The 12,663-nt window shown below is 44.7% G+C and overlaps 1 protein-coding gene across 3 annotated transcripts in view; it reads right to left on the reverse strand.

The window, feature by feature from the left end:
- Positions 1-715: 715 nt before the first annotated feature.
- LOC311366587 (serine-rich coiled-coil domain-containing protein 2-like) overlaps positions 716-12,663 on the reverse strand; it is a 62,426-nt gene continuing 50,478 nt past the window's right edge. For 2 of the 3 annotated variants that reach the window (XM_084485370.1, XM_084485369.1), the window contains exons 14-16: positions 11,556-11,699; positions 7,684-7,786; positions 716-945 (exon numbers count right to left, since the gene is read on the reverse strand). In XM_084485370.1, coding sequence (XP_084341496.1) covers positions 851-945; positions 7,684-7,786; positions 11,556-11,699 — 342 coding nt within the window. In that variant the 3' untranslated portion in view covers positions 716-850. Of the gene's footprint in view, positions 946-1,187; positions 1,592-7,683; positions 7,787-11,555; positions 11,700-12,663 lie in introns of those variants that run through there. The other variant, XM_084485368.1, reaches the window with a different exon arrangement.

The following is a 12,663-nucleotide window of genomic DNA, read 5'->3' on the forward strand; positions in this document are numbered from 1 at the left end:
CCATAGAGGACGCTGTTGCAGTCGTCGAGTCTGGACATTATGAGTGCGTGGATGAGCGTTTGGGTGGCAAATATGTCGGGATTGGTTGTTTTTGTCCGTGCCGACTGTGAAGTTGCCAGGGGTGGGTGAGGGGAACAGAGAGTTTAGACGGGGAGGTGGGAAGCATAGCTTAACCGGTTATCCAGAGGACTGGGACAGTTTAGGAGGGTCAGGCCCGCTAACAGGGAGGCAATCAGGCATGAAAGACAGACAAGATCACGGGATTGGTCATTGGCTCTTTGGCTGGGGGAGGTGCAAAGAGCCAACCAACAGGGGAGCGGCTCTGACTTTAGCCACAGAAGCAGCGCTGGGGTCTGCGTGGCGGGGCGCCAAGGGCTGCCTGAGAGCCCTGGTCAAGGGTTGGGGGGTTTGGGTGGGAGTCGGCGGGGTGCTGGCCATGCTGGCGGAGACCACTGGGCCGGCTGGAGTAAGCGTAGTGGCGGAGGAGGAGGGGGAGATCTTGGAGGTGAGGTGAGAGAGGTGACGTAGTTTGGAGGACGGCAGGAGGGATCGTCCTACTCGCGCGCCTCCTTTCTCCTCCTTCCCCGGCTGCTTGTGTTTCCTACTCCCCTCCGGTGTCACCTCCAAAGCCTCTCGCTTCTCCTCCTCGGACCCCCTCCTCGTGGCGCTCGCTGCTCTGTTCAGAACGCTTCCCCTCTCCTCTCCCTGCACGCTGGTCACCGACGCATCGCCTCCGTCGCATCCGCTGTCCTGTGGAAGAGGAGGAGGAGGAGTCGGGCTGGGGCCAGTGTGAGCGGCGTCGTTGCTTGAAGGAGTCGGGCGGTGTGAGAGTTCCTCGGGGGAGGGGGGTTCAGCGGGGGGAGCAGCCCGGCGGTGCGGGCCGGGGGCCGTCCGGGTCAGTTGGCCCTGATGGTCCAGTTGGATATAGGACGGTAGTACCTGAGGCTGAATGATGGAGAGACCGAGAGAGAGAGAGAGAGAGAGAGAGAGAGAGAGAGAGGCAGAGGCAGAGGCAGATAGAGAGGGATACAGAGACAGAGATGAGAGAGAGATAGAGAGAGAGAGCAGTGATGTTAGTGTTTAGTTTGGTTGCAGTGGCTCACCAAGCTCAGCTCTCCGTGGAGTCCACAGGTCCACAGAGGTCTCTACTATCTTCTGAGGGTCCAATCAAGTGACTCTGCTTATAAACTGACCTCACCTCAGATACACATCTACACGTGTGGAGTCTGAATAAAACGACACAGGCAGCCCGGGCGGAGGCGATGTGCAGACAGAGAGATAAAGGGAGAGGCAGATATTAAAAAGAAGATGAGAGAGAGGGCAGACAGGAGAGGGAGAGCAGGACACAGACAGGAGGACAAGAGAGAATAAAGAAAAGAAAACAGAAAGAGAGAGACTGACACATATTTTAGAGAGACCAGAGGGGTGGAGAGAGCATGAATGACGGGAGAGGAACTGAGGGAGAATAAAGAGCGGGACACAGGGACACGGAGGAAGGGAGGGAAGGAGAGACGGGGGAAATAAACAGGTGAGGGCAGAGTGAATGATGAATGGGGAATGGATAGAGCAGATGAAGAGATGGAGAAACAGACTGAAATAAAAGCAGCAGAGAGATGGGGAGAGAGGGAGGAGGGAGAGGAGAGAGACACAAAGACACAGTTATTCTCTCAGATGACACGTCATTTTGGAGGTGAACAGGCCAGAGGAAACACAGGAAAGATACCTTTTATAAGGGCTGCTTTGATCTGTGTGTGTGTGTGTGTGTGTGTGTGTGTCTCTGTGTGTGTGTGTGGTTGCTTTTAAAAGGTGCAAGTTTTCTTGTTACATTGTGTGCAGCTACAATTGTGTGTACACGTGTGGATGGTTGGTGTGTGTTTGTGTGTCTATGTGTGGATATTAGTGTGTGTGTGTGTGCATATTAATGTGTGTGTGTGTGTGTGTGTTTATGTGTTTGCTTCCATGCTTCTGCAGCATTTGATCTGCCGCTCTGCGTGTGTGTGTCCTTGTGTGCACCTGTGTTGGTGCGTGTTAACTGACAACTTTGGAATGCTCATTAAATCCTCCCCCAACACACACACACACACACACACACACACACACACCTGTAGCCTCCACATGCTCAGACCCCTAGACCCTTCATGTACCACAACACTCCACCACATAACCCACTTCAGATTACCCAGAATCCTCAGTCTGGGCCTACAAAATAATGCATATTATCCAAACGACCGATCTGGGATCTTATGTAAAAGAAGTTATGAACCACAGTATTGTATGTTGTATAATGGGTGGCAGGTAAGGTTTAAGAGATTGAATTTGATTATAATTTGTCAGGAATGACCAGTGGCGGACCTACCATTAAGAGTAGGCGAATGCCTTAGGCCCCCAACCAGTTAGGTGGCCCCCAACCAACCTCAAAAAAATTATTATTATTATTATTTTTTTTTTAAGTACACAAACAGAGACAAAGCAAGACAAGTCTAAACGCTAAATAAATAAAATAAAGGGTTAGGAAATAAAGTTACCCAAGCGGCTCAAATAAAAGAAAAAAGCGAAAAAGACGCCGATAAGTATTTGGCAACGCTGCCAAAGATGACACACTTTTTTATGGCTATTGTTGGGGATACAGACAGGAACAACAACGTCCAAAGCGTTGAACATGCCGCTACAGCAGCAGCAGCTAGCTGTGAAGTGGCGCTAGGTGAAGACATCAATAAGTAGGACTCTATTCTCTCTCTCTCTCTCTCTCTCTCTCTCTCTCTCTCTCTCTCTCTCTCTCTCTCTCTCTCTCTCTCTCTCTCTCTCTCTCTCTCTCTCTCTCTCTCTCTCTCTCTCTCTCTCTCTCTCTCTCTCTCTCTCTCTCTCTCTCTCTCTCTCTCTCTCTCTCTCTCTCTCTCTCTCTCTCTATATATATAGGTTTGTTTGAAATGTTCAATTGCAACCTCACACATACAAAGTCAATTATTCCTCTTGGCAATATAGTAGTATAGTATATGGCTGTTTGTGATGTTTTGCTAAGTAGGCCTATATGACTGTTTGTGGGGGTTTACCCTAACTACTTGTCTTGCTGTTATATTGATATTGATTTGATCTTAAAAAAAATAAATAAACAGTGCTGGCATTTTGGCAAAGACAGGTGTTATCTGAAACCTTATTCTCTGTTGGGTTCCATCGTGACTATTAGTTTATTACATTACAATTTTCAAAATATATAAATGAATTACATTATACATTGATGAAAGTATATATAATGCATGTTAGTAAACATGATATATGTTGATGAATGTATTGTATAAAATGTATTTTAATATGTACGTTATCAAGAGAGTATGAAATTAATGTGAATTAAATAAACGCAAGATGAACAGGCTTAAGGAATATCAGTTTGAACACATGGGTCAGGATGACACAGGTGTGTGTGTGTGTGTGTGTGTGTGTGTGTGTGTGTGTGTGTGTGTGTGTGTGTGTGTGTGTGTGTGTGAGAGAGAGAGAGATTGTTTCTATTGGTGTAGGTATCAGTGTTATGCTGGTCCAAATACTGCTAGCATAATAATCCATTACATTTATACAGCACATATAACTCTTATATTATTATTGTACATTTAATACTGTAAATACAAATACTGACATTAACATTTTTTTACGGTTACTTTAGTTTTTATTATATTTTGACTTCATTCATATTTGTAGTAAACATATTTTTACGTTGATATTTGGTTTATTGCGCTCTAACACACACACACACACGTGTACTTGTGGACAACAGTTGCAGTTATTCACATTTCATGGAGGGGTATACAGAGACGCATACAGTGAAAAAAATACTAGGACATTTGCGTAGTCAGTTGTACACAGTAGTCCACAGATGGTTTATTATAGTCCTGCCTCTACATTTTAAATGATTATGGCGCTGCATTGTATATTCCCCTGCATTGTCATACTTTATCTCTGTCTGTGGGCCGCTCAATTTGTTGGCTTTAAAGCCTTTCGGGGCAGTTTGCTTAATGCGCAAAGAAAACATTGAAGATTTGAAGATACAAGCAGGCGTTCATACCCATTGAGGGGTGCTTTTTGGTGGTGCACAGTGGCACCTGGTGGCGGCCGGTGGTACTGCAGTCGGTCTGTGCGTCTAAATGATTTATGTCAGCCCATCTGCCTGGGCATCTGTCTGGCTGGCTGCTCGATTCTCGGCTCATCCACTTGAACCCTTGTCCATTTGACTGTCTGTCCTTGTGTGTGTGTGTGTGTGTGTGTGTGTGTGTGTGTGTGTGTGTGTGTGTCAGTCAGTCAGCCCATCTGTCTAGCGTGTGTTTTATCTGCGCGAGTCTATGTGTGCACAAACAAGTAAAGTAGGTGGGATGTTGGGTGTGACTGTTTCATTCTCTTTCATTCTGTCTTCCTCCCTTTGTCCCTGTTCTGTCCTCTAACCCCTCCGTCATCATGAATAAGAGATGGGGGGGGGGGATAACGTTATACACTAAATGACTCAGCACACGAGCGAGTGAGGGGAGAGAGACATAAGTTAGAGCAGAGAGAGAGACAGAAGTGGGAGGGGATACGATACTACTTTATTTGTCAGTTTGCACTGAAATTCTTTTTGCATCCCTGCATATAGAGACAGAGACACACTAGGTGTGAGGAGAATGACAGAAGAGAGAGTAGTAGAGCAAAAGAGAGGACAAACAGCGAGCTAAAGGTTATAAAATGAGATGGCAGAGGAGAGCAGAATGGAAGACGGAGAGAGAGGAAAGAAGGGACGAGAAAGAGATAGAAATAAAGGATGGCAGGTGCTTTGAAGGAGGGATTCACCTTTGCTGGCTCTGCGCGCATGTGTGTGTGTGTGTGTGTGTGTGTGTGTGTGTGTGTGTGTGTGTGTGTGTGTGTGTGTGTGTGTGTGTGTGTGTGTGTGTGTGTGTTTGTGCCTTAGAATGGGGAAAATTATCCACCAAACCAACCACCAAATTTCCAGAATGCACCGTCTCATTGGATATATCAGTTTTGTCGTCTTACAAAGCACACAAACACACACTTTCCCTTAACGCAAACCCACTTAAGCTCTCAAGCTAAATATGCTGATGTCCCAATAAGGGCAAGCCTTAACTTAACCTCCCAGTGTAACCCTTCAAAACCCATTGGACATCCACTTAACATTGAGTAGTAGTTTAGGTGATATATACACAGGAGTATCAGTGTAAACCATGTACAATAACTACTGACTAAACTTCAGTGTAGATAACGTCACTCAACAGCTGTAATCACTGGTATGTTCCAACACTGCTTTAAGTGCTCACAAACTCGCCTGAGATCTGTGTGATGATCTGTGTGTCTGTGTGTCTGTCTGTGTCTCTGTCTATATGTGTCTGTCTATCTGTGTCTGTCTGTCCGTGACTGTGTCTGTCTGTGTCTAAAACCTTTGTCTACCACTGCGCTAAAGGGCATCTGAGGGGAAAGGGAAGGAGGCAGCAAGGGAGCGAGGGTACAGGGAGGCAGTGCTTGGACGAAACAGCACAAGGACACAAGCTGACATAGGGAATGGTTCCAAAACGTGATCTTGACAGGCACACCAGTGTGTGAGTGAGAGTGTGTGGTTCCCGATGCATACGAAGCAAAGTTATCAGAGAGGGAGAGAGGGTACATTACATTAGGTTGGCCTCATTGTCCTGTAAAACATTTTAAATAGTAGAAATACTTTAAATACTTAACTATATTTGATATAAATTGAAGCTCATAATATACTGTATGTATGGTATGGTATATGGTATGTGGGATTCATAATTGACCTTATTTAGACTCAAGACCAGCGATTCCCACCCCCGGTCCCCGAACCGGAGTCGGTCCGTGGACCCGTTAGAACCGGGCCTTGAAATATTTCCGTAAAAAGGCAAAAAAAAAAAGTGTTTGCACTACTTTTGTGTTTATTTAATTTTATAAAAATATATATTATTTTATATTATTGCATTGTTAAAGGGACTCAAGCATTTTATTGCTGTTGCTTTAATTGTTGTGAATATGACAAATAAACCATCTTCAAAAACAGCCACATCCTTTGTTTAAATCTTACAATGAAGGCATTAAAATTGCTTTGGTCATCCAAATGTGTTTATGAATATGCCGGTCCTTGGAAACCCCTGCTCTAGACGACTGGACCAATACTACTGAGGAGCACTACATATGCAAGTTCACTTCTGAGTTCACTTAATTCAGGAATGTACACAACATGTTTATGGTAAAAAACTGTGGGAGAGAGGGGTGTGTGGGGGAGAGGGGTGTGTGGGGGAGAGGGGTGTGGGGGGGGAGAGGGGTGTGTGGTAGAGGGGTGTGTGTGAAAGAGGGGTGTGGGGGGGAGAGGGGTGTGTGGGGGAGAGGGGTGTGTGGGGGAGGGGTGCGGCAGAGGAAGACGATACAACGAGAGGAGGACGAGGAGGAAGACATTTTGAAAAGGTCCCACCATACCATGCTTTGTCACTGAAGTAATGCACTAGCGTTTCCACTCCTTGCCAAGGCAGGGTTAAAGGAGGCAGCGGGAGAGAAGGGGAGACAGAGGGGTGGGGTGGTGGGGGAGAGAGGAGACAGGAGTGTTGGTTAGAGGAAACAACATTGGTGTTATTCAGACAGAGTATGCACACACACACACACACGCACGCACACGCACACACACACACACACACACACACACACACAGAAAGTGAGGTGGTTTAGTTGTAAACAGACAAAAGCTGCGAGGGTGCTGAAAGTCTTACATCTGTAAACATACAGATGGATGACAGACAGGTGGACAGTCAGATAAGCCAGTGGACAGACAGACAGAGAGGAGCACATACACACTGACGGAGAGCCTGACAGACATTTAAATAGAAGATTAGGTGTGGAGGAAATGAATGGCAAGAAGAGAAACAAAGACAGAACGAAGACGATGGAGATGGAGGAGCAGAGTCAAAAGCATTTTTTATTTATTGTGCTTCCACTTAAGTCAGGAAGGTTTGAGAATTTACATTTACACAATTTCAACAGTGCTGAAACTGTTGAAAGATGTATACTGAATGTATAATAATTGTCTGGGCTTTTTATGAACGATTATGATAATTTGTTCATAAAAAATCATGCCCAGACAATTATGAAAAAACAACAACAACAACAACGAAAGTGCCGGAAATGTGAGATAACGGGGAGATAAGATTGAGATATATTAAAATCTAAAATCAGAAGTTGAATATAACCAGTTACTGAACTGAGGACCAGCTGACGTGGTGAACTGTTGAAACATGTGTACTTACCAAATGAAAGGACGAAATATCTATTGTGGGATTTTAAGCTTTGCCCTGAAAAATGTAAATTAGCTAATATACTTCCTATGACATAATCCCATTAAGAAGCTAATGGAAGTGCACAGACAAACAGGAAGAGGACAACCTTCAAAATAAAGGCCCCAGCAGCAGAACTCTCAACGATAGCGAGCGATATCGCCCGCAGAGAGATGAATGAGAAAGGTGCTTTTAGCGAATTACAAAGATGGAAATCCTTTCATATGTTAAAACTTCCCCTTGCTGTGGAGAGCATTGAAAACCCCACGTCCGGCTCAGATTCTCTATTTGCTTTAGTGTTTGGTAGCTATTTTAAATTAAAAAATAACTCTTTCTCGGGGGCGTTAGGGAAGCTAAGGGAGGGCACCATTAAGAGACTCACTCTGTGGTCCGCAGTGGGGGACGCAGGGGCGCTGCCTCCCCCTGTAGGGTCTGGAGCGCTGATACTGCCACGGAGGAGAGAGGAGAGGAACGGGAGGAAAGCCCTGGAGCGAGAGAGAGAGAGGGAGAGAAAGAGAGACATGATAATAATAGGTTAAGGTTTAAAAGGGTAAAGGAGGAGAAAGGAGGTGAGGATCGAAACACAGGAAACAGGAAACAAAAGGATGGAGATGACATGAACCCATGAAATCATGACGCAGATATATCAAAACTCAGCCACCCAGAATAGATGCCTCCTGTTTCTCATGTGAATGTGCAGGCCATTTTAGTGTGTTTATGGGTGTGTGTGTTTTCTCTGTCTCACACACACACACACACACACACACACCTTCCACAGTGATAACCTTTGAAAACCGCAGTAGTCAGACGGAAATGCCAAAGCTATCATGCAACGTCCTGCAACACAAGAAAGAGAACACACAGAGGGAGAGAGACATCGGGAGACAGAGAGGGAGAGATAATGAATGAGGAAACGAGGTAATGAGCAGGTCATAGAGAGAGATAGAGAGAGAGACAGCGAGAGAGAGACAGAGAAAGACAGACAGACACAGAGGGAGACAAAGAGAGAGAGAGACAGAGAGAGAGAGAGACAGATGTATGAGACAAAAGAACCAAAGGATTAGGGAGATAACCAGGGGAGGTGAAGGAGGATCCAGACAGAGCTGCAGAGAGGCAGCCCGATGTGTAGAGTGAGGATCAACGTGTGTTGGTTATCTTCACACATGCTGTTGACAGCCGTTGAGAATGAAGAGGGCCGCCCTTGTGTGTGTGCGCGTCCGTGTGTGCAGACGGGGGTAGTGCAGCCCATCCGTGCAGGCAGGGAGGTCAATACAGAACACAGAGTCGCCCCGGTCGGAGATGACAAAATACTCCACCATGTTCCTTCTTATCTCTCCTCACACTCCTGCTCCTTTCCTCCCCTCCCCCTGCCCAGAAAAGCTCCTCCGATGGCAATTTTTTTAGTCGACGAGTCGTTTTACTATTGACCGGCTATTTATTTTTGTTCTCCCGTCTCAAACGGCTCACTGTAATTCACCTCCACACCACAAATCTGTGCACGCCCTGCTGGTTAAATGCTATCCTCTTTCTTCCCCCTCCCCCTGCCTTCACTGCTTTGATATGAAAAATGGCTGAGGCAGGTGAGTCCTCCGAGTATTTCAGGCCAACTGGTAAAAGAGTGTGTCACGGCTTTCAACTGAGTTGTTGGCTGCCAAACAAATGTTTGGCAGCGGCTGTTGATGATAAAAGGAGAGAAGTTAATTAATCAGCCACTAGTAAAGAGGGTAGGCAAATTAACTTTGTACGTCACGGGGAAAAAGCTAGACCATTTAGAGGCAGGCACAGAGCCGGGCAGCTAAGTAGTGGAGGAGCCTGGGAAATGAAGGCGGATCTTAATCAGCAGATGGCTATACCTCCACATATAGTTAGCACTAGACTAAGACCGGATATACTATTGTGGTCGGACTTGGAGAAGATTGTTTATTTAAAAAAAAAAATACACAATGCAGATTCAGCTGGTCACATACAGATATTTTAGCTCAACCCTTAATTATTTCCCTCCTATAACAGGAATCAAATCAAAGTCAAAGTGGCTTTATTTTCAATTACTTCACATGTCAAGACATTTCCTAATACTAAAGTAAAGATTTAAAATACACATTAAAAGTACACAATAGTAAATTGAATTGTAAGATATATGAAAGATAAATAGGCAGTATTTGTAAACTCTGTATGAGTGACACAACATAGTTTTTGTATGGGATTGGTTACGGTAGTGCAAAGATGCAGTTGGTAATAGCAGCATAAGACAAAGGTCTTTGTGACATTGACAGTGCCGAAAGTAAGTACAGTGAATAGCAGTCAGTTCCAGTCTTAAAGTATGTAGTGATATAAATAGTAAATAGTGCAAGTAGACAATAGTGCTAGAAGACAGTTTGTATTGTGTAGAAGTAGAAGTGCGGGTAGAAGTGCAGTGCGGATGGATCAGTCTGTTGCTCCGGTGTATGATCAGTGCATTGTGGAGAGGGTGTGAAGGAGAGTCCAATTATGATATCACATTCGCATCCTCTTCTGTGGACTCTTCTGTGCTGTGACCTTTGGGGTTGATGAACTTGGCTGGTGGAAGTGGCTGTGAGTGCTTCTTCCTTAACCGTGGTCTTGCCCCATTCTCCTCAAAGTGTTTGACTATATCAGCCAGGGTGTCTTTGCCATTGCTGAAAAAAGGAAAATAAAGGAGTTTCACATCATGGGTCATGCTGACAGGCATCTTGTCACCTAGCTAAGAATGTTTTCATCCAAACTGCTTCTCAAGTAGGCTAGTTGCTAAATCATAAGCATCACAGTCAAGCAATGCTAACATGCAGGTTGGCACCTGACTATGTATTCAACAAAACAATCATCTAGTAGGCTAAGTCATTAGCACCAGTCAATTCAAGCATTATTCAAATTAATAGCAGATGCTCACATTACCATCCAAAATTATAGTAATGTTTTTTTTTGGCAAGTGATATGATGCTAATGATTACAATTAAAACGACAGTACTGAGCTAGCTAATAACAATAGGTAGGTATAGAAAGGTATAAACATGGAAAAACATGAGATAACGTGTTACATGTACTTTGAATGAACACATAACGCAAATGTATAACTTGGATGTTTATGGAAACTCACCCCATAAGAAACAGAAAAGTATTCTTGCAGACATCGGTGCCTCCAATGAAATAAGTTGTCCGGGCACGCTTTCTCTTTGTCTGGAACTTGTGTGTGGATGTAGTCAGCTCCGACGTCAGGACTGTGCGTCTGTTTGCCTCGAGATGTCCAATTATTTGCATGTCCTGCCACTCTCTGGAGAAAGTTAGTGGCTACACGATTGTGTCCCATGGAGAGAGTTCTCCTTCCTTCTTGTGTAACAGTCGAAGCTACGGAAGTAGCCATGCGGTTCCCTTCTAACGTGCAGCTGATAGGCGGAGACGAGAACAAAAGAACACGAATGACCAACGGAATGCCCAGTATGGAAATTAACTGTGTCGCCGCACACAGCCCTACAAAGTGCGAGAATTCCTGAAACTACACCCGATTTCAAACATAAAATGTATACTTTTAAAGAAACCAATACTGTTGTCTGAAACATGGAGTGGCTTCTCCGTGATCTCAACTAACAGATTCTGCAAAAAAACGAAAATCACTTATTTTGAAAAAAACGCTTCTTTGTTCATTTCCGCAAATGTTGTCTTCGCGACTTGTGTCCCTGGATTCCATGACCCGTCACATATTTCATCCATTTTTCTCTCCATCTTCAAAACAAATGCCATGTATCCGTCTCGGGGTACATGCCCCCTGTCCATCATGTAATGTTAATATCATCTGTCTTCTTTTTCTTTTTTAAATAATTCCTTTAAAAATGTCAACATACCTTTGTTTTAAATGGTTGGTATTGATTGCATATGGTTCATTTCCCTATTGGTAAAAGAGCCACACTCAACATCAAGAAGAATAGTCATAGTAGGCGGGAATATTGATCCATACACTACTTTCTGAAAACTAGAGACAACAGAGACAAGACTTTTTGTCTTCCTGCACATTTGGATTAAACCCCTGATAGCGACTTGGTCTGCCTCTTAGCCAACATTCAGGAACAGGCGTGAAAAACATGGTTTAAAATGCAACCTTTGCCTTCTTTTACTGTAAAATGGCATTATGACTGCAAAACGCTGTGTTTTACGTTGATTTAAATCAATGCGCGTCTACAATTAGGCGTGATTTTGACCCTTTCGGCCATCCATAGTGTGGTGCCAGCGTGTTGTTCCACTCACAGTGTGCTCCCGCCAGGGTGTCTGTGAGGCCTGGTGCTGCCACACCCCCCCCCCGTCCGCTACCGTCGTCTGCGTCTGTCTGTCCGTCCGCCTCTCTGTCTCCGTCACCCGGCAATGACACCTGCTGGTCACCACGGGAACAGTCTGCATTCAAACACACACACACACACACACACACACACACACACACACACACACACACACACACACACACACAATTATTTATTATAACAGAACAAAGAAGATGAAAAACACATTTTCTGAATAAAGAGCTGTGATGTCAGACGGCTGGAGAGCACCACCTCTTGCCTGGGCTGCCACACACAACGCTTTTGGACTGGATGTCCTGTGGACTCTGACCCACTATGTGGAGTGTGTGTTCATGTCTTACTCCATGTATTACTCCATGTCCTACTCCATGTCTTACTCCATGTCTTACTCCATGTATTACTGTCTTACTCCATGTCTTACTACATGACTTACTCCATGTCTTACTCTGTATCTTACTCCATGTCCTACTCCATGCCTTACACCTGTCTTACTCCATGTCTTAACTGTCTTACTCCTGTCTTTCTCCTGTCTTACTTCATGTCTTACGGTCTTACTCCATGTCTTACTGTCTCAATCCTGTCTTACTCCATGTCTTACTGTCTTACTCCATGTCTTCCTGTCTTACTCCTGTCTTAGTCCATCCCTCTCCATACAGCCTGGAGGTATTCCTTCTTCACTGTTCAGTGTTTAAAGATACATGATATCCTCTGCTTTTTCATTGGGGGTCAAGCAGCGAAGCTGTGAGACAACCATTGTTACGTTTTCCTATTATTAGGTTCCAAGCACAAAGTGCGAGGCAACCTATTGTGATTCTAGTTGTTATTAGGTGCCAAGCACAAAGTGTGCGAAGGCAACTGATTGTAATTGTTAGTTTTATTATTATTATTTATATGCCGCCGCGTTTGCATTACACAGCCTAAACCGCTCGCACACTTTTTATGAAATTTACTAGATCTGTAGAGGTTGACCCAAGATTTACAGACAGCAAATATTACACTGATTGGCCCAAAGGTGGTGGCGCGTTGATGGCGCGTCTGATGCCTTCAATTTTATCAGT

Source organism: Micromesistius poutassou, assembly GCF_964030765.1.
Source record: "Micromesistius poutassou genome assembly, chromosome: 21".
NCBI lineage: Eukaryota > Metazoa > Chordata > Actinopteri > Gadiformes > Gadidae > Micromesistius > Micromesistius poutassou.